Source organism: Microcaecilia unicolor, chromosome 2 (genome assembly GCF_901765095.1).
Source record: "Microcaecilia unicolor chromosome 2, aMicUni1.1, whole genome shotgun sequence".
Lineage (NCBI taxonomy): Eukaryota > Metazoa > Chordata > Amphibia > Gymnophiona > Siphonopidae > Microcaecilia > Microcaecilia unicolor.
Window position 1 is genome coordinate 538,642,167 of NC_044032.1, and position 21,243 is coordinate 538,663,409.

Consider the following 21,243-nt stretch of genomic DNA (forward strand, 5'->3'; position numbering starts at 1 on the left):
CGTTAAGAAGTACTCCGGGATCCAACAAAATACCTCCTAGAAGAGGTGGTGATCACAGAAGGCAGCGGGAGAGAGAAGACATAGCATCAGTATGCTTCTTGATCTGGTCAACCAGTTCCTCTACCTTCTTTCTAAAAAGATTACCCCCCCCCCAGCAAGGGGTATCTGCCATTCTCTGCTGGACCAAATGATCCAGGTCACAGACATACAGCCATGAGAGTCCACACATCGGTATACCCTGGGCAGAGATTCTGGACACCACGTCAAAAGTGTCGTAAGTGCTCCTGGCCAAGAACTTGCGATACGCCTTTTGCTGTTTGACCAGCTTGCAAAAAGGCTCAGTGTGCTCCAGAGGGAGTGCATCAACCAAGTCAGACAGCTGCCTCACCGAGTTCCACAATTAGACGCTCGTGAAGAGCTGGTATGACTGAATATGGGCGATGAGCATCACAGCTCGATACATTTTTCTCCCAAAAGAGTCCAAGGTCCTAGCTTCTCTGCCTGGGGGAGCCGAAGCATAGTCCCTAGAACTCTTGGCTCTCTTCAGAGTGGTATCCACCACCATTGAGTTGTGGGGTAACTGAGACCTGCCAACACAGGTTCCCCGTGGATCCAATATTGGGTGTCAATTTTGGGGGGGATCACATGGACAGAGGGGACGCCCAGTTCCATACGAGGACTGCCTTGAGTACCTCATGTAGAGGAGCCACACTGCCTCCTTAGGTGGAGAGGTGTAGTCCAGGACCTCAAGCATCTTAGCCCTGGGCTCATCCTCTACTTCTACTGGGAAGGGTATGGCCTCAGCCATTTCCTGCACAAACAAGGTGAAAGAGAGGCTCTCAGGAGGTGATAGGCAGTTCTGAAGGAATTCCAAAGGACTCATCAGAGGAAAAGTACCTAGGATCCTCTTCAGACTCCCACGAATACTCCTCCTCAGTATCGGACAGCACTTCCCTCGGGGATGTCCGAGATCAGGCCCACCTCGACTTTGAAGATCCGTGGCCTCGAGAATGACGTCGCGAGGTCGGTTCATGCCTGGCCTCCGGTGAAGCTTCCCCCACCGACGTCAAAGGAGAACCAGCCTGGGTGGCAGTCGACACTGGCTCCGCAAGCAGTGCCGGTGTCGGAGGCCACACTGCAGCCCCAGCATAAAGGCCTCCAAAAGCTCTGACAGCAAGGCCCATAGTCGCTCGTCGAGAGCCGCCATCGGTAAAGGCAGTGGGGCTGGTGTGGGCTCAGGTTGCGTGCGCCAGCACATCTTGAATGGAGGGGGAGCGCTCCTCCCGGCGCCGATGCTTCTCAAGAGCCAGATCCCTTGACGTCCCGGAGCTCCGGCACCATGCGTCGAAGGAGATCAGTGCAAGTGCTTCTTGGCCTTCACCCAATGCACCTCACCGAGACTCCTCGGTACTGATAAGGACTACGTCAAATCCTCATGACACCTCAGGGTCAGGTCCAACGACGGCTGGTCCCGGGGGACTTGCAAAGCAGGAGGCCTTGAGACAGGGAGACCCACTCAATGCTTCACTGCTCCCAGTGTGTCAGGGTCTCTGAGCAGCCATCCCTACACCTCCACTCCTGACGTCAATGCCTCCCTTAATGAAGACCGACTCCGCTGACCTCAGTGCCGATGTTGAAGGACCGGACTGGGTTCCAAAAAGTTTTTCTCTCTAAGCCTCTCGGGCAATTTATGTCCTCCTCTTCATACAAAGGCAGAGGGCATAACTTGCCGGGCTATGGTCGGGCCCAAGGCACTGGATACACCAAGAATGGGTATCAGTGCCTGAGATGTTCCAGTTGCACCGAGTACAGCGTTTGAAGCCACTGGGAGTCTTCGATGACATGGAAGGGAAGACCTCTCTGGCTAAATCAAAAAACGAGATTGTGCTAGAAAAAAGCGGCACAAAAGAGGGAGAGATCCAGCCGAGCAGGCCCAAAGATGGCCGTGACTAAAAAGAAAGGAAACTTAAACGCGAGGAGCGTGGTCACTTGGCGGGCGGGAAGGCACTCTGCGCATGCTCGGTGCGGCGCTGCACAAGCACCAGAAGGCTCTAGCCAACTTTTTTCATTTTGCTATTCCTGGGCCAACGCGGATCGTTGACCCACTTGTGAGAAGTATATAGCCTGCTTGTCCTCGGAGAATGGAAGCTTAAGTGGCTTGCCCAAGATCACAAGGAGCAGACGCTTCAAATAAAACTCCAACAGGCATATGTGCAGTTTAGAAGCTTTAGGGTTAATTAATCTCCACATTAAATAGAACTAAAAACTACAAAAGACGCCCTAACTAAAACAGAAAAAAACAATCTTGGTATCCAGGGCAGGATAAACCTGTTTGCCAGCCAACAAACTTTTAAAATATACTTTCAATTTAAAAGTTTAAAAAATTGCATTACTTAAACTTTTCCTCAAGCCAAAGGTTTGTCAGTTTGTTTTGCTGTAAACTATTTCAAACCTTTCCTTTCAGTAGCAGCAGCTTTACTCACACTCCTTCAAGCCCTGTTTTTAATCAGCCCTCCTTTAGGTGTTACTCTCAATCTCAACCATTATGCTGCTCTTCAGCAAGACACAGTGCTAGCTCTCTATCTGAGGTCACCTCTTCTAGGGCACGAATGCCTGACCTTTTCGGTCCTTGCTTTCTACTTCAACACACTCTCCTAGTTACATTACACTACATTTCTATACCACAGAATTCTCCATATTCTTAGCAGTTTACAATAATTTTAAAAGACCAAGAATCTCTTGGGAAGTCTGAATTAAACAAATTTCTTAAAATGGTGTTTTTTAAATATTTTTCTTACATGAGGAGAAAGATAACAGAGTCAAAACAAAGATAAAAAGCATAGCCTTGATGCTTGGACTGTGAGGAGTTTTCTACTACTACTACAGCGCTACTAGATGCGTGCAGCGCTGTAAACTGGACATGAAGAGACAATCCCTGCTCAAAAGAGCTTACAATCTAACTAGGACAGACATACAGGACAAATAAGGGATAAGGGAATTACTAAGGTGGGAATAATAAAAATGGGTGCTGAACAAGTGAGTAAGGGTTAGGAGTTAAAAGTAGCATCAAAAAGGTGGGCTTTTAGCCTAGATTTGAAGACGGCCAGAGATGGAGCTTGGCGTACCGGCTCAGGAAATCTATTCCAGGCATATGGTACAGCAAGATAAAAGGACCAGAGTCTTGGAGTTAGTAGTGGAAGAGAAGGATGAAGATAAGAGAGATTTACCCAGTGAACAGAGTTCCCGGGGAGGAGTGTAGGGAGAGATAAGAGTGGAGAGGTACTGAGGAGCTGCAGAGTGAATGCACTTGTCCTATATAATAATTCTTACCTCCGACGTTCTGTCTTGCCTGGGACCGTGGCTCCCTCTGAGTTGGTCTGCTAGGCTCCATAGAACAGACTGACGTCAGTGGCCACATTATGACATGAGCCCGGGTGAGAAACAAAAAGAGACATCAAATTGGCCAGTAGAAGAGAGAGGGGAGGAGCCGCGATGCAGGGAGCAGCGAATCAGCACAAAATGGCCCGGACCCCGCCAGAATAGACGACGGGAGAGAGAAGGAATTGAAATCATCAGTGGCCAACAGGAAAGGAGCAAGGGAAGGAGCCAAAAGAGAAGAGACATCAGATTGGCCAGTAAAAGGGAGAGAGGAGGAGCCGCGATGCCGGGAGCAGCGAATCAGCACAAAACAGGGCGGAACCAACCAGAATCGAAGACGGAGGCGGGGAGGGGTCACGGCAGAGGGGATCTGGAAATCGGAGGGAGGGAGGTGTCGAGAAGGAACAGAAATCATCAGTGGCCAATAGGAAAGGAGCAGGGGAAGGAGAAAAGAGAAGAGACATCAGATTGGCCAGTAAAAGTGAGAGAGGAGGAGCCGCGATGCCGGGAGCAGCGAATCAGCACAAAACAGGGCGGAACCAACCAGAATCGAAGACTGAGGCGGGGAGGGGTCACGGCAGGGGGGATCTGGAAATCGGAGGGAGGGAAGTGTCGAGAAGGAACAGAAATCATCAGTGGCCAATAGGAAAGGAGCAGGGGAAGGAGAAAAGAGAAGAGACAGCAGATTGGCCAATACAAGGGAGAGGGGAGGAGCCGCAATGCTGAGAGCAGCGAATCAGCACAAAACGGGGCGGATCCAGCGAACGACGACCCTGGAACACGGAGGGAGGGTGGGGACTATGACCCTGGAACACGGGAGGGAGGGAGGGGACAATGACCCTGGAACATGGAGGAAAGGGGGACGCTGGAACTGGGTGGGAGGGAGGGGCTCCAGGCACACACACTCTCTCTCTCACAGACACACACAGTCTCACTCACGCTGTCACACGCAAATTCACTCTCTCTCAAACATACACACTCCAAGGAAAACCTTGCCAGCGCCCGTTTCATTTGTGTCTGAAACGGGCCTTTTCTACTAGTAAGTTAATAAGAGGAGTTTGAACTGTATGCGGAAACAGATAGGGAGCCAATGAAGTAGACTTGAGGAGAGGACTAATATGAGCATAGCGACACTGGTGGAATATAAATTGTGCAGCAGAATTTTGAACAGATTGAAAGGGAGTCTATCAAATAGTTTAAATTGCTTCACTCCCTTAATAGAGGGAGGACCAAAGAGTGAATTATAACAAGATCTTCTATCCCTAGTTTTAGGAGTGAATTCTAAATTATCCAATATATAGGTTGGGCATTCACCATTTCAAATCTTGTACAACAAGAAAAAACATTTTAACATAATCCTCGCCTCTACAGGTAACCAGGGCAGTTCAATAAAGTATAAACAGATTGTTCCTTCTTCTATAATGAAAATTAATCATACTGCAGTATTCTGGATTGTCTGCAATCTTTGAACAATTTGTCTAAGCGCACCTAAATAGATAAGATTGCAGTAGTTCAACTTAGGCAACACCTGGACCAATATCTGAACTGTTCAAATTCAAAGAGCATTCTTATGCATCTTAGATTACTCAAAAAAAAAAAAGCACTCTTAGTTAAGGCATTAAGTTGAGGTTCAAGGGATAAATCTTGATCAACATAAACCCCCAGTATCTTCATTACAGGGATGTATCATTATATAGTCCACTAATGGGTCAGGATTATTGTCAAGGAGTAAAAACTTTTATTGGTGTTTAATTTCAATCAGTAACATACTAACATAGTAGATGATGGCAGATAAAGACCTGTACAGTCCATCCAGTCTGCCCAACAAGATAAACTCGTATGTGCTACTTTATATGTATACCTGACCTTGATTTGTCCTTGCCATTTTCAGGGCACAGCCCGCAGAAGTCTGCCCAGCACTAGCTTTGCCTCTTAATTACCGGTGTTGCTACCCAACCTCTGCTAAGCTTCTGTGGATCCATTCCTTCTGAACAGGATTCCTTTGTGTTTATCCCATATATTTTTGAATTCCGTTACCGTTTTCATCTTCACCACCTCTCACGGAGCTAATCAGACAAAGTTGAAATTTCCTGGCTATTCTAATGAACATTTCTATGCAAGCACTTCCTATATTCAGCAGAAACATACTACCACTGTGAGCTGATCTTTATTCATGAGATTCAGAAATTTTGTCTCTTATCAATAAGATATAAATTGATCTACTACTGGTGGAGTTTCGATCCAACTTTTCACACATCTACTCAGTCTAGACGTGCTTTTTGTCATTTCTAAAGTAATAATGTATTTTCTCTCTTCAAATAAAGTGGTTTCTACACTCCATGCCTATTTCTTTTAAAATCTGTAAATAATTAAAAGTCACAATTATGAGAGAGATCTCACACAAGGCAACAAAACCTTGCCAAGAGACATACAGGACCTTTCCCCTTGTCTTAACACATCAACTAGGAATACACTTGGTATCAAATTCAAAAATATTTTGGTACAAAAGCTCAGAACAAATTTTCATTTTATAATTAAGACACAGCTCCCATTTATTTAGTACAGTATATGGAAAACAAAAAAGGGAAACCTAGTCTCACATCATATCTCACTACAATCAGTTTCCCCAGAACTTTTTGATCTTGTGGTTACTCCTGAGTCATTCCGTGTCAAGTGGACCAATTTTAAAGGTCGTCCCCACCTCACCATCTCAGATTTTGATGAAATTTGGTACATAGTTTCTTTATGATAAAAAACTAAGCTGTGAAAAATTTTAGTTCAAAAGACTAAAAATTGGAGGTTCTAGGGGACCTCAAATAAAGGGTTGCAAAATGTCGCCTGAGCAAAAATGACATTTTGGGCCAACTTCCAGAAGCTGTAAAACTGGAAGTTTTAGTAGTACAAGGGGGATATTTGGAGAACCTGCACTACTTTTAGGGCTTAATGAACTGGCAAAACCCCATGTTCCTAGTCCTCTTACTTTTTGAATGGTTTAGGCTCAAACCTTGCCAAAAAAAAATGGCAAAACTCAGTTTACAGCGATGTTGAAGCTGCTGTAGTTTCTAAACTAGTTGGCCTTTCAGGTTGATTTTTGGTAGGTGTACTAAATGTACGGCTGTAATGAGGCCTTCCAATTTGCAGCACCTTCCTTCAAGTGGTTGAAAAATTATAAGCGTTCAAAGTTGGTATAAAAAGCATTTTTGCCCATATTGGGCTATCTTTGATGCCCTTGATCTCCAGTGGGCCAGCTTCAATATTCTTTCTTTTAGCACCATTAGAAAGAGCAGATTTCCTTCTATCAGAATATGTAGTTTTCAATTTGGAGTCTCTCCATATAAGGATTGCAAAAAAAGTGTTTTTTGGCCAGTATTGTTGAATGATAGATGAAACGGATATAGGGCCCATCGATGTTTCTAATTGCTGTATAAGTCACTCAGTTGCTTTAAGCATGCGTTGGTCCATGGTGGCTAGGCCACTACCAATTCAATAGGAAGTGGCAACCTCATCGCCAAGAGTTCACGCCCGATAGCAAGTCCAGCCACTTGGCACAGGTTCCCAAGCCTGAAGGTGGGCATCTTACTTGAGGTTCCCAAGCCTCATTTGGTTGTCTTTGCCTAGTTTCTCAAGCCTAATGGGGGTGTCTTAATGGTTCCCAAGTAAAACCTCAGTGCTGAAGTGACAAGAATTTTTCACTGATAAGTTTCACTGCTGTTTCTGGAAATGTATACTGTCGTCCAAGTGCTGTAGTTGCTGGTACTGGAAGAACTGCTAGAATATGCTGTTCAGAAATCCAACAAGAATCTCTTCTGCTAGGCCAATGAAATGATCGTGCAGGCCCGCATGGATGCATAAAGTTGACCAAGGCATCATGTTCTTCAAATGATGTGTCACAGACATTGCCAATCCACCATTTGTTGTCATAAACACAGGCAACATACTGCCCAGGCTGAAGTTGAGACACATTTATGTACACTCACTGGGTCAGGTACACTCACTGGGTCATCTGACTGACAAAGTTTGACAACAAATGAGGAGGAATCATTTGACACTCTACTGACTGAAATTTGGTTCAAGTCAATGGGAATAAATTGGTGATTTTCACGAGTTCCAGCAACTGTGGAAGCTTTACTGAATCTTTCCTCTTGTGCAGATCTTGAAGATTCAATTTCATCCTTGGAAACAAAAATGAACTTGATTTTATTTATTTTTTGATCACAAAATTCAAACAAGCCTTGTGCTGTGAGAATTTGGCTATTTTTAGGTCGTTGCAAACTAGCCTGAGCAGCTAGTCGCTTTGTTGTACCACCTATGGCATCACATGGTGACTTGCCATGGCTTGTGCCAAAGCAATTCCACTGTGCACTTATTCCAAATTCTGTTTGATGATAGCACAAGTTGGCAAAGTTTTTGAAGTTCTTGTATTGTGCAGCTGAGCCATCACTAAAGTATGTTACATATTTTATTTCTCCAATTTTGCTTTTCAAGAACGCGATTAATTTTTCCAAGAATGCATGTACAGCAACTGCATCATGCCGCAAGCTGTCACTTATTATGCAAACACTTATGCACTGAATTTCACTTGAAGCATCACGGAAGTACACAACAAATGGATGCAGTGTAGCTTGACTGTTTTCCCAGTGGAAACCTTGAACAGCATCTTGGACAATAAAGGAGTAGTTTTCAGCAAAGTCCAAGAGAACAACAATTTCACAAGGATTTAGGTTTTCTTTAACAGTTTTTAAGTATTGTGTCTGATGTTTGGAAATGTAATGGTGAATTGACAGGTTTGAAACTTCAATGCAAGCTCAGATACAAAATCATCAACATACATCTGTTTGGTCTCCAGTGTGGTGCGATCTGTATGAACCCACTGCTTAAACTCGATTGTTTCACCTGGGTCAGCATCACTGAACACTTCTGTCAGGTAATTTTCAAGCACATCTTTACCTGGACATATTTCACACCTGTGAAGCATGCATTCTTTGCATTCCAAATTGCACACAGTTTTAGCCATCAGTGCTTTGTAATCTTCGTTCAGCAGATGGCTTCCAGCAAGCATAAGCTTCACATTTTGATGAATGACACAAACACACACTGAATGCATACCAGATGAGCCAACAGTGACACACCATTTTGGCCTTAGCTCACAAAATTTGGAAAAACCCACTTCTGGCCCATTTCGAGTACGATATGCAACATACATTTCTTTTAGATTGCTAAGCAGCAAGCGCTTTTGCATTTGAATTTTTTCAGTGCCAGTTCTGACAGAGACAAAATCTTTTTTCCCTGGGCACAGTCTACTGAATTCATCATCTTCAAAAAAGCCAAGAATTTTTTTTTCTGTTTCTTCTGGTAAAACTTTACCTTTCTTCTTGTCTGGTTTTGCCAGAATTCCACAAACTGATTTCAGATTTCTTGCTTTTTTAACCATTCTAGTTGAAACCATGAATTCTGAGGCAGTTCTTTCAATAGACCAGCTTTTTGGTGCTAAAGTTAGTATTTGCAGTTTTTCTGCATGATTTGCTGAAACTTGGACTTTGTTTTTCAACTCGTTTAGCAGGTCATCATAATCAGAACATTTGTCACATTTCTGACTGGTAGAAGGTTGAGTTTCAAACTCATTTAGGTCTAAGCCACCAGCAACTGCAAGATGATGACTCAAAGTATTTTGCACTCGCCTGATTTTGCGCTTGGTGTAGCCTCGTACATCACGCTTGCTGACTTTTTTGAACTTTAATGGAGAAATACCAAGAGATGTCAAACTTGTGTTCAACTTGCCAGAAACGTCACTGTGTTCATCATCTGCTGTTGTTGATGATGATAAAGAATCAGCAGCTCTGTTACTGACGTCTTTTCGACAAGATGGACATAGTTTCTGACCCGGCACAAATATTTTGCTTGTTAAGGCCTTTAGCTGGGCTGCTAGTGTGTCATCCAGCACTCTTAAGCCCCTTTTTGCATTATGACCACCTTTGGAAAATGGGTTACAGCAGGTTCTTTGCAAAAATTCAAACTTTTTCAATAGTAAGGATTCATGATGAAGGCAAATAGTTGATCCAGCATCGAAAAGTTGACCAGAACGCTCTTGTAACAACTTCTGTTGATCAGGCAGAAGCTCTTCAATTAATTTCAAACCTTTATTTTTATTGTATGTCAGTAAATGACACTCTGATGTACTTGAACAGCCAACTGAGCAAAGTGGAAATTCATCTGATCTTTCTGGATCCATTGATGACCGACCATTAGCATCAGTTCAACAAACGCATTTATTCTTGCAATCAGGTTTTCAATGGGTAAAATTTTACTTCAGTCTAAAGTGATTAATATCTTCATTTGTGGCATTTAATTCAATATAAATGAGCCTGTCGGTGCAGGTGCGAGTTTCTTCAACAAGAAGTATGTATACAATGGTTTCCACCCTGTTTTTTAGTTTACTTGAACACTGTATTATAACATAATGTTTAAAGAAAACTTCTTTAGCCAGTTAGACTTGGCCAATTATGATTGGTGAACCCTGTTGCAAGGCAGAATTGTTTGTTTCATTGCCCAATTGTATGCTTCTGGTACCTCCTGGCTCCTGAGTGTCTGTTGCTAGGCTTACTTTGATGCCTACAGTTCACTAAGAGGTCAAACTGTAGCAAGGGTGAAGAAACACCAGCAACAGACACTCAGACGCCTTGCAACAGGGTCCACCAATCATAATTGGCCAAGTTGGTCATCCTAACTGACTGCAGTTTTCTTGAAACCTGGCCTCATCCTTCCACATCCTAAAAAACATTCCTGTTTTTTAGTTTTCTTGAATACAGTTTTATAACATAATGTGTTCTTAATTTAAAAAAAACTGGTGCTTTTTCAAAGAAGAATCACTTTTACTACACTTGTATCAAGGGTGTAGTGAAGAAATCACAGGCTGCTGCCCGCAAACATTTGAGGGCATTTTTACAATCCTTATATGAAGAGACTCCAAAATGAAAACTACATATTCTGATAGAAGGAAATCTGCTCTTTCTAATGGTGCTAAAAGAAAGAATATTGAAGCTGTCCCACTGGAGATCAAGGGCATCAAAGATAGCCCAATATGGGCAAAAATGCTTTTTATACCAACTTTGAACGCTTATAATTTTTCAACCACTTGAAGGAAAGTGCTGCAAATTGGAAGGCCTCATTACAGCCGTACATTTAGTACACCTACCAAAAATCAACCTGAAAGGCCAACTAGTTTAGAAACTACAGCAGCCTCAACATCGCTGTAAATTGGTTTTTGCAGTTTTTGTGGCAAAGTTTGAGCCTAAACCATTCAAAAAGTAAGAGGACTAGGAACATGGGGTTTTGCCAGTTCATTAAGCCCTAAAAGTAGTGCAGGTTCTCCAAATATCCCCCTTGTACTACTAAAACTTCCAGTTTTACAGCTTCTGGAAGTTGGCCCAAAATGTCATTTTTGCTCAGGCGACATTTTGTAACCCTTTACTTGAGGTCCCCTAGAACCTCCAATTTTTAGTCTTTTGAACTAAAATTTTTCACAGCTTAGTTTTTTATCATAAAGAAACTATGTACCAAATTTCATCAAAATCTGAGATGGTGAGGTGGGGACCCCTGGTCCACTTGACACGGAATGACTCTCCTCTGAAACCAGCTCAGTTGAAATAGGGCTTAGATATAACACCATGAATCTTAATTCCCAGCCCTGCAATCAAGGGCCCTAAGGCCAACTATTCAGTATCACCCTTAAACAATGACCATAATTCTCCTCTGTTAACAGAAGCTATAATCCCTACAACACAGCATTCCAGGCCCCAAACAATCTACGGGAAGGAAAACCAGTTTAAGGATTGAACCAAGAACCTGGCTCAATTCCCCTGATTTTACCTCCTTATATATCCAAACCTTCATGTTAACTTCTTTGATCAGGAAACAGAAGGTACGTATTTCCATTCTTTTGGACAGCCAAATTTAATGTACAAGATTCTCTTTGCTACATTTTAACATTTGGTTCTATTAATCATTGTTTTAAGAACAAAAGAACATAAGAATAGCCATACTGGATCAGACCAATCCATCTAGCCCAGTATCCTGCTTCCAACAGTGGCCAATCCAGGGGCACAACTACCTGGCAAAAACCCAAATAGTAGCACATTCCATGCTACCAATCCCAGGGCAAGCAGTAGCTTTCCCCACATCTACCTCAACAGAAGACTATAGATGTTTCATCCAGGAACTTGTCCAAACCTTTTTTTTTAAACCCAGATACATTAACTGCAGTTACCACATCCTCCAGCAACAAGCTCCAAAGCTTAACTATTCTTTGAGTGAAAAAATATTGTCTCCTATTTGTTTTAAAAGTATTTCCATGTAATTTCATTGAGTGTCCCCTGGTCTTTGTACTTTTTGGAAGAGTAAAAAAACAATTCACTTTTACCTGTTCTATACCACTCAGGATTTTGTAGACCACAATCATATCTCCCCCTCAGCTGTCTCTTTTCCAAACTGAAGAGCCATAACACCTCTTCAGCTTTTCCTCATATGAGAGGCATTCCATCCCCTTTATCATTTTGGTCACTCTTCTGTCAACCTTTTCTAATTCCACTATATCTTTTTTGAGATATGACAACCAGAACTAAATTCAATACTCAAGGTAAGATTGCACCATGGAGCAATACAGAGACATTATAATATTCTTGGTCTTACTCACCCCATCCCTTTCCTAATAATTCCTAGCATCCTGTTTGCTTTTTGGTAGCTGCCACACACTGGGCAGATTTCAGCATACTGTCTGACATCTAGATCTTTTTCTTAGGTGCTTACTCCTAAGTTGGACCCTAGCATCAGGTAACTATGATTTGGATTATTCTTCCCAATGTCCATCACTTTGCATTTGTCCACATTAAATTTCATCTGCCATTTGGATGCTCAGTCTTCCAGTTTCCTAGGGTCTTCCTGTAATCTTTCACAGTCTGCCTATGCCTATGTTTTGGCAACTTTGAATAGTTTTGTGACATCTACTACTACTACTACTTATTTCTATAGCGCTACTAGACATACGCAGCGCTGTACACTTGAAAATCCCTGCTCGACAGAGCTTACAATCTAATTAGGACAGACAAACAAGAGATAAGGGAATATTAAAGTGAGGACGATAAAATAAGGGTTCTGAACAAGTGAATAAGGGTTCGGAGTTAAAAGCAGCATCAAAAAGGTGGGTTTTTAGCTTAGATTTCAAGACGGCCAGAGATGGAGCTTGACATACCGGCTCAGGAAGTCTATTCCAGGCATATGGTGCAGCAAGATAAAAGGAACGGAGTCTGGAGTTAGCAGTGGAGGCGAAGGGTGCAAATAAGAGAGATTTACCCAGTGAATGGAGTTCCCAGGGAGGAATGTAGGGAGAGATGAGAGTGGAGAGGTACTGAGGAGCTGCAGAGTGAATGCACTTATAGGTCAATAAGAGAAGTTTGAACTGTATGTGGAAACGGATAGGAAGCCAGTGAAGTGACTTGAGGAGAGGGCTAATATGAGCATAACAACACTGGCAGAATATTAGTCATGCAGCAGAATTTTGAACAGATTGAAGAGGAGAAAGATGGCTAAGTGGGAGACCTGTGAGAAGCAAGTTGCAATAGTCTAAGCGAGAGGTAATAAGAGTGTGGATGAGGGTTCTGGTAATGTGCTCATCTACAAATTTAATCACCTCACTCATCAGTTCTGATTTCCACATCATTTATAAATAAGTTAAATGGCACTGGTCTCAGTACAGATCCCTGTGTCACTCCACTATTCACCATTCTCCACTGAGAAAAGTGGTCATTTAACCCTATCCTCCATTTTCTGTCGAATACCCAATTCCTAATCCACAGAAGGACATTGCCTCCTTTCCCATTACTTAATTTTCTTAGGAATCTCTCATGAGGAACTTTGTCATCAGTTCAAAATAAACAGTTTACAGAGTTGTGATGAAAGCTCTTCTTTCAAACCTTCCAAATAAGAAAGATGTCACTTGGACAAGTATCCTTATCCTGAAGGGAAAAAAAAAAAACTATATTGACTAAACCTACATCAAAATATCTAACCACATTCTCTGCAACATGCTTTTCATGCATTAAATGTCCACTCAGTAATCTCTCTCTCTTTAGCTTTAAGGCAAGAGCTTTACTTGGGGTGGGGGGGGGGGGCGGTTTCTGCACAGGACCCAGATGTTGACACTCATCTGGAACTTTGTCACTTGAGAAACAAGAGGCATATTTGGCATCTCCTTTGAAAAATGAAAAAGACTTACCTTAATATCCTTGGTTGCCTTTTTTTTGTCTGAGAGTCCTTCATCACTTTGACTTTTTTCCTTCTTTTGTACAGTTCCACTTCCAAGTTTCTTCGTAGCTGGCACAACACCAAAAAACTTCCGAATATCCTAAGAATCAAAACAGCATTTTTTTTTTTACTTCTTTTTCATTGTGGTGAAATTCTTGCACATTTTACTAAGAAAAATAGTTAAATGGCTACAATACTACATCAATTCAAAAGTAAATTAGATATGTTAGAGAACAAAAGATATTGGTGGGTATGCTGATATAGCTACATAAGTAGGGAAACATTCCAATCCAGTAATTCAGAACTGATCACCAATTTTGGAACGAAGGCAACATTTTTTTTTCTTTGTCCCAAAATCAGCTATAGTCTACCCATACTTCATTCAGCATTCTTCTTTCAAGCCCTAACCCTTTGAATTTCTCTCCCAAAGAACCATCGCTGAGAACCATCGCATTTAAAATTTTGTGATTTAAAAAAAAACATTTATTCCAACATGTTTACAACTTGTTGGTGATCAGCTGCTGAGATTATTTGTCATGTGTTTTGATATCTTTTTTATGTTTTTATTGATAGAATCATATAACAAAGAAAAAATTGGAGCAACACCAGTATTACACAAAACACTGTAAATAGCAAGTGCTTACACAATTGACTAGGTAAACCATCAAATACGATTTTTAAGTAAACCTCACCCTGTCCCCCCTCCCAATTCTTAAGAGTACAAACAAACCATCTCCCCTTAACCATGTACCCTGACCTAGCCCCCCTCCCCCACCCCACCCCCCTTAACAATATCGCATCCAGGGCTTTGACTCTTATAGCACCTGGACCTATACTATCACTAAAACCCCTCCCCCTTCCCTCCCCGGAAGCAGGCTAATTCAAGTGAAGTAAAATTAGTACTTGATACAATGTGTTTCTAGAGCTGAGAGGCTAACACAGACCTTACACTGTGTTAACAATAAGACTGCACACCCGAGGCCCCAAACTTTGTAAATATGGATTCAAAACCAGCAAAAAGGTCTTTCTACGCTTAGAGGACCCTCTAGACTCCCTAGCCTCCCAAGTGGCCAAAAGATGCACCTGATTCCTCCAGTGCCAATACTTCAGGGGCTCTGATGATGTCCAGTACCGTAAAATTACTTTCTTAGCCACCAGACTGAATTTGCAGCATAAGAGACTGGCACATATTGACAGGAAAAAAGGCTCCAGGTGCATCCAACAAAAATTGTTTCACTGATCCACTAATTTCACAATCTAACAATCGAGATAAAAACCCTCTCACTTTTGCCCAAAAGCATGTTTTGATATTTTTATATACCATATTGTTCTTAGGTGTGATTTTATTTGCCATCCATGTCCTGTCCTTCCTATTTTAGTCTGTAAACCACCTTTGCATTCACCCATTAGACGGTATAGAAAATACACAATAATCATATGATATTCAGTGAGTTTCCACTATCTCCTGGTTTACCATGAAGAGACGGCTATAAGGCATTCAAGCTACCCAACTAAAGTGGAGGAGTGGCCTAGTGGTTAGGATGGTGGACTTTGGTCCTGGGGAACTGAGGAACTGAGTTCGATTCCCACTTCAGGCACAGGCAGCTCCTTGTGACTCTGGGCAAGTCACTTAACCCTCCATTGCCCCATGTAAGCTGCATTGAGCCTGCCATGAGTGGGAAAGCGCGGGGTACAAATGTAACAAAAATAAATAAAATGTAAGTATTCTAAAATTTCTCCAAGACTGGGAAAAATGGGAAGGTGGTATAATGAGAGGACATGAAATGAGATTGAAGGGGGGCAGACTCAAGAAAAATGTCAGGAAGTATTTTTTCACGGAGAGTGGTGGATACTTGGAATGCCCTCCCGCGGGTGGTGGTGGAGATGAAAACGGTAACGGAATTCAAACATGCGTGGGATAAACATAAAGGAATCCTGTTCAGAAGGAATGGATCCTCAGAAGCTTAGCCGAGATTGGGTGGCAGAGCCGGTGGTGGGAGGCGGGGCTAGTGGTTGGGAGGCAGGGCTAGTGCTGGACAGACTTCTGTGGTCTGTGCCCTGAAAATGGCAGATACAAATCAAGGTCAGGTATACACAAAAAGTAGCACATATGAGTTATCTTGTTGGGCAGACTGGATGGACCGTGCAGGTCTTTCTCTGCCGTCATCTACTATGTTACAATGAGGCATATTTTCAAAGCACTTAGCCTTCCAAAGTTCCATAGAAACCTATGGAACTTTGGAAGGCTAAGTGCTTTGAAAATATGCCTCTATGTTACTTACCATGTTTTCCCAACTTGCGACCTCCCACTCACCCAATAATTTATTTGAGGTAGGGATGTCATAGTGCATCTCTTCCTACTGATTGTGAATACCTCTTCCTACTCCCCATTAATGTAGCCATCTCATTTACCATCCAAATATCTTCCCTCCCCCAACCGAAAGCAGACCTTTCTCGCTCTCCAGCCTTGCCCCTCATAGCCTATCACTCTCCCCTCTCATTTCACCACCCACCCCATTACCTTCTCATTCTTTTCCCTCCTACCTCACTCCCTCCTCTTCTTTCCCTCTGCAACTAGAAAATGGTACTGCTACTTACACCTACATCCACTTCCTGTACCAATTCCTTTCTTCAAGCTTTTCCGGCTTCTAGGCCAACAAGCCAAGAAAGCACATAAAATATATTATTACATGTATCTTTTCATTTATTAACCGCCTTTATTAAGAAATTCGCCCAAGGCATGAAACAGTATCAGAAATATAAACATTTAACATCACTATAAAATAATCATAACAAATATAATAAATGTCATCAGAATACAAATCATACTAAAATAAGTAGCATGGAAGAACATTTAAATAAAGCGAAGATACTTAACCTGTAGCAGGTATACTCCTAGTAACCAGGCTCATGGAAAACATCATTAGGACAGGAACTCACAACAGCAAGTTCAAAAAGTCAATTAACCTGAAAATATACATACATTGTTGTAGCAATGCAGCCTGAAACAGAATAAACAGGCCTAAGAGGGTGGAGGTGGACTCTAGACCCCAAACAAATTCAGCAGAACTGTCTGTCCAAACCAACTGTCAAGTCGAGTAATTTGCTCAAGGCAACAGTGGGATATGAATGTGTGGACTGAAGACCATGTTGCAGCCTTTCATATCTCTTCAATAAAGGCTGATCTCAAGTGGGCTATTGACACCGCCATGGCTCTGATATTGTGAGCCTTGACATGACCCTCAAAAGTCAGTCCAGCTTGAGTACAAGTAAAAGATATACAATCTGCCAGCCAATTGTGCATTTCCTGATGGCGGCCCTCATCCTCAGGTGCAGATGGGTAAAAATTAACTTTAATCTTGTGCTTGGTGAATGTTATGAAGGCATTCTGAGAGACAAAGAAATCTCTCTGCGTAAGTGAATGTTATTTTGCTCTGTGCTTTTGTGACTTTTTTGTTGGGATCAAAAGAAATAAAAAGCTAGGTGGACTGTCTATAGGGCCTAGTCGGCTTCAGGTAAAAGGCCAATGCTCGCTTGCAATCCAAGGCCCTCAGGTCTAGGATGGGATGCATCCCCCCTCTTTTCTTTGGTACAAGGAAGTATCTGGAATAGAATACTAATGATATAAAGGGGCATGAGTTTGAATCCCTCCGGTGTGTTGTTCTGCAACGGGTTGAGTTTAACATGAGAGGAGGAGATAAGAAATTAGTGTTAATACAACAAGAACAGCAATGGGTCTTTCATTTACGAACTGTGCACCCTAGGGGGTTGAACACGAGAGGGTCCATTTTTCCTGAAAGAGTGCCGGTGAGACCTGTCAAGAGGGTATATGACGTCAGATGTCAATGCGTATAAATGGAGAGCAGGAAGCGAAGAGCCACTTCCAGTGTAAAGACCAGACGTATTTTATATGTATGAGAAAGGCTATTAGTTTAATTCTGCTGCTGTTTTTACACAGAGTCGCTAATTGAAAGTCGGTGATACCACGGACCATGAAGCAGGACAAGAGAGAGTAATTCCGAAACCTTGGCCAATGTCGGCCGTGGAGAGGACAGATTACGCAACGGCAGTTCTAATACTAAGATAAGTGGTGATTTACCATATAACATTAAAGTTCTTGATAAAGACTGTAAAGGAGGTTTTTTGCCTATGATGACAGCAAGAACTTCAGCAATTTAAAGAGCTTTATAGCCAAAAGTAGGAGTCTGTTGAGGCTTTTTCCTCCGCGTCAGCACATAATATATGCTAAGTTTATTGTTAGGATTTGATTAAGATAGTATAAATTTAACATTGGACGGAAGATACCACCAAGAGGATGGAGGTACACTGGTTTCCTACACGAAAAGATGTAGAAGCAAGTAGGAAGGGTAGGCTCTTCTGAAACACCGGAGGACACATCTGTTGAGAATCAATTCTTTATTGCAAGAAAAACTAAAAAGACTGAACACAGCTATGTTTCGGAACTACCACACGCCTTCCTCAGGAGTCTATGAAACAAGGTGTTTAAAAAATATATATACAAAAAAAAATCAAAATCACCAATATCATAAAAGAACATATCTTTGAAAGGAAAATATATAAGAATTCAATACATGTATAAAAAAAACAATACATATATAAAAAACGTTACATATAAATAGACAAATAAACTAATCAAACTATTCATGAGTCCATAGATGAATGCCAAAATAATTGCACATATATACAGCAAAAACATGACATTAAAATATATAAACATCTGTAGATAAAGCCCATATTGATATGAGACAATCATAAATACATATAAACACATTGCCAAAGCTAGTTAATTAAAAAAATTATATATATCAAAAAATCAATCATTGGTAAAACAGTTTGTGGATAAAAACAAGTTGTGTCAATAAAATGGTGTTGTATACAAAAGTAACCCGAATGGATAGCTCAAAAAGGAATGTAAAAAACATTGTACACAAAAAGGAATACAATGTTGATATTTTTTATAATGTACTATTATTTAATGTATTTATATTTTGTGAGCAACATTAGGTTGAAATATGTTTAAGGAAAAGCTTACCAAAATCTTTCTATGGCTGTGATCCCATTATCATGCCCCCCCCCCCCCCCCCCGGTAGCCTACCTTTCCAACCCATCATAACATGGGTCTGGCTTTAACCAGGATCCCATCATGCACATTATAGATTACACTAGTTTTCTTAGAAGTCAAATACCGCCACATCAGTCCCATTGGGTTATAATAACTGTTCCATATAGGCTACCCAAATAAGTCTGATGCAGTCATATCACCACTGTTTGCAACTGGAACACTTCATTCATGCAGGTTTACACCAGGGCTGGCTTAAACATTAGGCAGAGCCACAGCTTCAGTGGGGGGACAGCAAGTAGTAACTGCAGTCAAAGCAAAACAATAGATCCTATCTTCCAGACAATTCAAAGGACAATTAGGATGCACTTTTACCCACAAAGAGGGTGAGCAATTTTCAAAGACACCTGCATAAATGGCTTTTACAAATTGCTGTTATTATACTCATATATACAAAAGAAAGATTAATATTTAAATATGTTATGTCCATCTATGCATATTTAGCTGATGTTGGGATTATTTAATTTAAATATAAAAATCTCAAGGGGGGGTCTTGAAGCACGAAGGATAACTGGGCAGAAGGGGGCGAGCATGGCATAAAGCTCCCTAGGTAGGGCATCTAATACCCTTGCATTCGCCCTGGGTAAGCCAGTGCTTTTGTCAAATTAAAGGATGGCGACAGTGGCAAAGTGACAGACCAAGCATCCTAACAATAAAAGTCAAATCAAATTAAGAATAATGCCATCAAGTTCTACGGCGAAAGGGGTTTGCAGTCCTACCCTTGACATGAAAGTTGACAGGCATATCAAACATGGAGGGGGTGGAGGCAGATTTGATCTGGGTTAGGCATCTGCGGAGAGTGCGAGCCGTCTCAAAGCGGATAAAAAGGTTCGGAACCGATATGACAATAAAACCAGACAAGTAGACAACGGCTGTAGATGAGGCCTCGCGAGAGCGCAATCACCAGGATCGCGGTGGACCCAGATGATAGGCAAGGCAAAGGCTTCTCTTCCTGAACCAACAGAGCCAAACAACAAGGGACTGGCACCCCTCCCCCACCGCGCACAGGAGGCAGATCTACCGATCGTGCCTCGATCAGAGGAGAATAAATAACGCAATTCCTCCTCTCCACACCGCAAAAACCTCTCTCCCCACCTCCAACACAAGCATCCTTCACTAGTTTTCAAAGACAATCTTCCCGCGTCATGTCATCTCTCAAAAACCGGTGATGCTTTGGATTACTAGGTCTTCTTACCATTATTGCTGTTATTTATCAGAAATATTTCCAGCGTCCAGCCCCCCGATAATCACGTACCATCCCCAACGCTTTCCCTCTAATCTTCGCGCCAATGGTTGACCGACCGGGCGCGCGGGCGATGACATCGAAAAGGGGGTTGAGTTTGGATAAAGGAATAGCAGTTTAGGGAGGAGAGTAATGGGCGGTCTCTGTCTACCGGCCCGCCCCCTCCTATTATACTTGTGTACTGTAGAGCTATACGGAGTTACTGTCTTTTTGAAATGCAGTTAAGCATGCCGCCAAATTATCAAAAGAACGCTTCTCCTGCTGGACTCTACCAAGTGTTACCCGTGCCCCAGGCCTTAAAACAGATCTCAGTTCCGTTCCACATTCAGGGCCCATCGCCCCTCACTCATCAGTTCCAGGCAGCACACACAGAGCTGCCAATTTTTGAAGGGAGCTTTTTGTACATGCCCCAGCCCCGCCCACTCTGCCTTAGCTCCACCCACTTCATGGCTCTGCGCCCCCCCCCCCCCCCCCCCCCCCCACCCCCACCTCCGGGCATACCTCATTCCCAGCCATGCCAGACAATATTTTATTTACACCACTGACAGCAGGGATCGGTAAGAGGGAGTGTTTCTGTTCACGCTATTAAACCACAATTCAGTTCACTATCCTAACAAGTTGTCAAATAATAACCACATTGTGAATCCTAATTAGGCACCCCAGTATATCAGTGCAATGTTGTATTTTATAACATGTTCGTGCTTAAATAGGTAAAAAAAACTTATTTGATGAACAAAAAATGGGGTGCCTTTAATTAGGATTCACAATGTGGTTATTGTTTTACACTCTATTAAACCCCCTATCCAACATCTGTTTTTCCCAGGGACATAAGGGTGAGGGAGCCTCTTTGTACTCATCTCTCTGTACCTCTCTTCCATCCAGCTCCCCACTCTGCTACCATTTTCTCCCCTCTGCTCTCTTTTGGTACCTCCTACCTCAATCTCCCCATCCTTTCCCCCTCCCCCCCCCACCAGTATCTATTTCCTGGCCACTGCTGCTTCTCCCCATGAGCAGCAGTGGCTACAGCAAAACAACAAAAAATGGAAGCGCGGGGCCGGGGCAGCAGCCTTCAAACATGCACTGCGCTGCCAGTCCTCTGACCCCTCTGACTTCAACTTCCTGTTCTGGCGGGGTCAGAGAACCATAAGAGCCAACTGCGCAGCGCATGTTTGAAGGCTGCTGCCGC

The 21,243-nt window shown here is 42.5% G+C and overlaps 1 protein-coding gene across 2 annotated transcripts in view; it reads right to left on the reverse strand.

Annotated features, from left to right (window-relative positions):
• The window catches only part of RFC1 (replication factor C subunit 1), a 348,859-nt gene extending 328,718 nt beyond the window's left edge, over positions 1 to 20,141 (reverse strand). The window contains exons 1-2 of one of the 2 annotated variants that reach the window (XM_030191305.1): positions 19,910 to 19,963; positions 13,646 to 13,774 (exon numbers count right to left, since the gene is read on the reverse strand). In XM_030191305.1, the coding sequence (XP_030047165.1) occupies positions 13,646 to 13,774; positions 19,910 to 19,924 (144 nt within the window). In that variant the 5' untranslated portion in view covers positions 19,925 to 19,963. Of the gene's footprint in view, positions 1 to 13,645; positions 13,775 to 19,909; positions 19,964 to 20,009 lie in introns of those variants that run through there. The other variant, XM_030191306.1, reaches the window with a different exon arrangement.
• Positions 20,142 to 21,243: the final 1,102 nt, after the last annotated feature.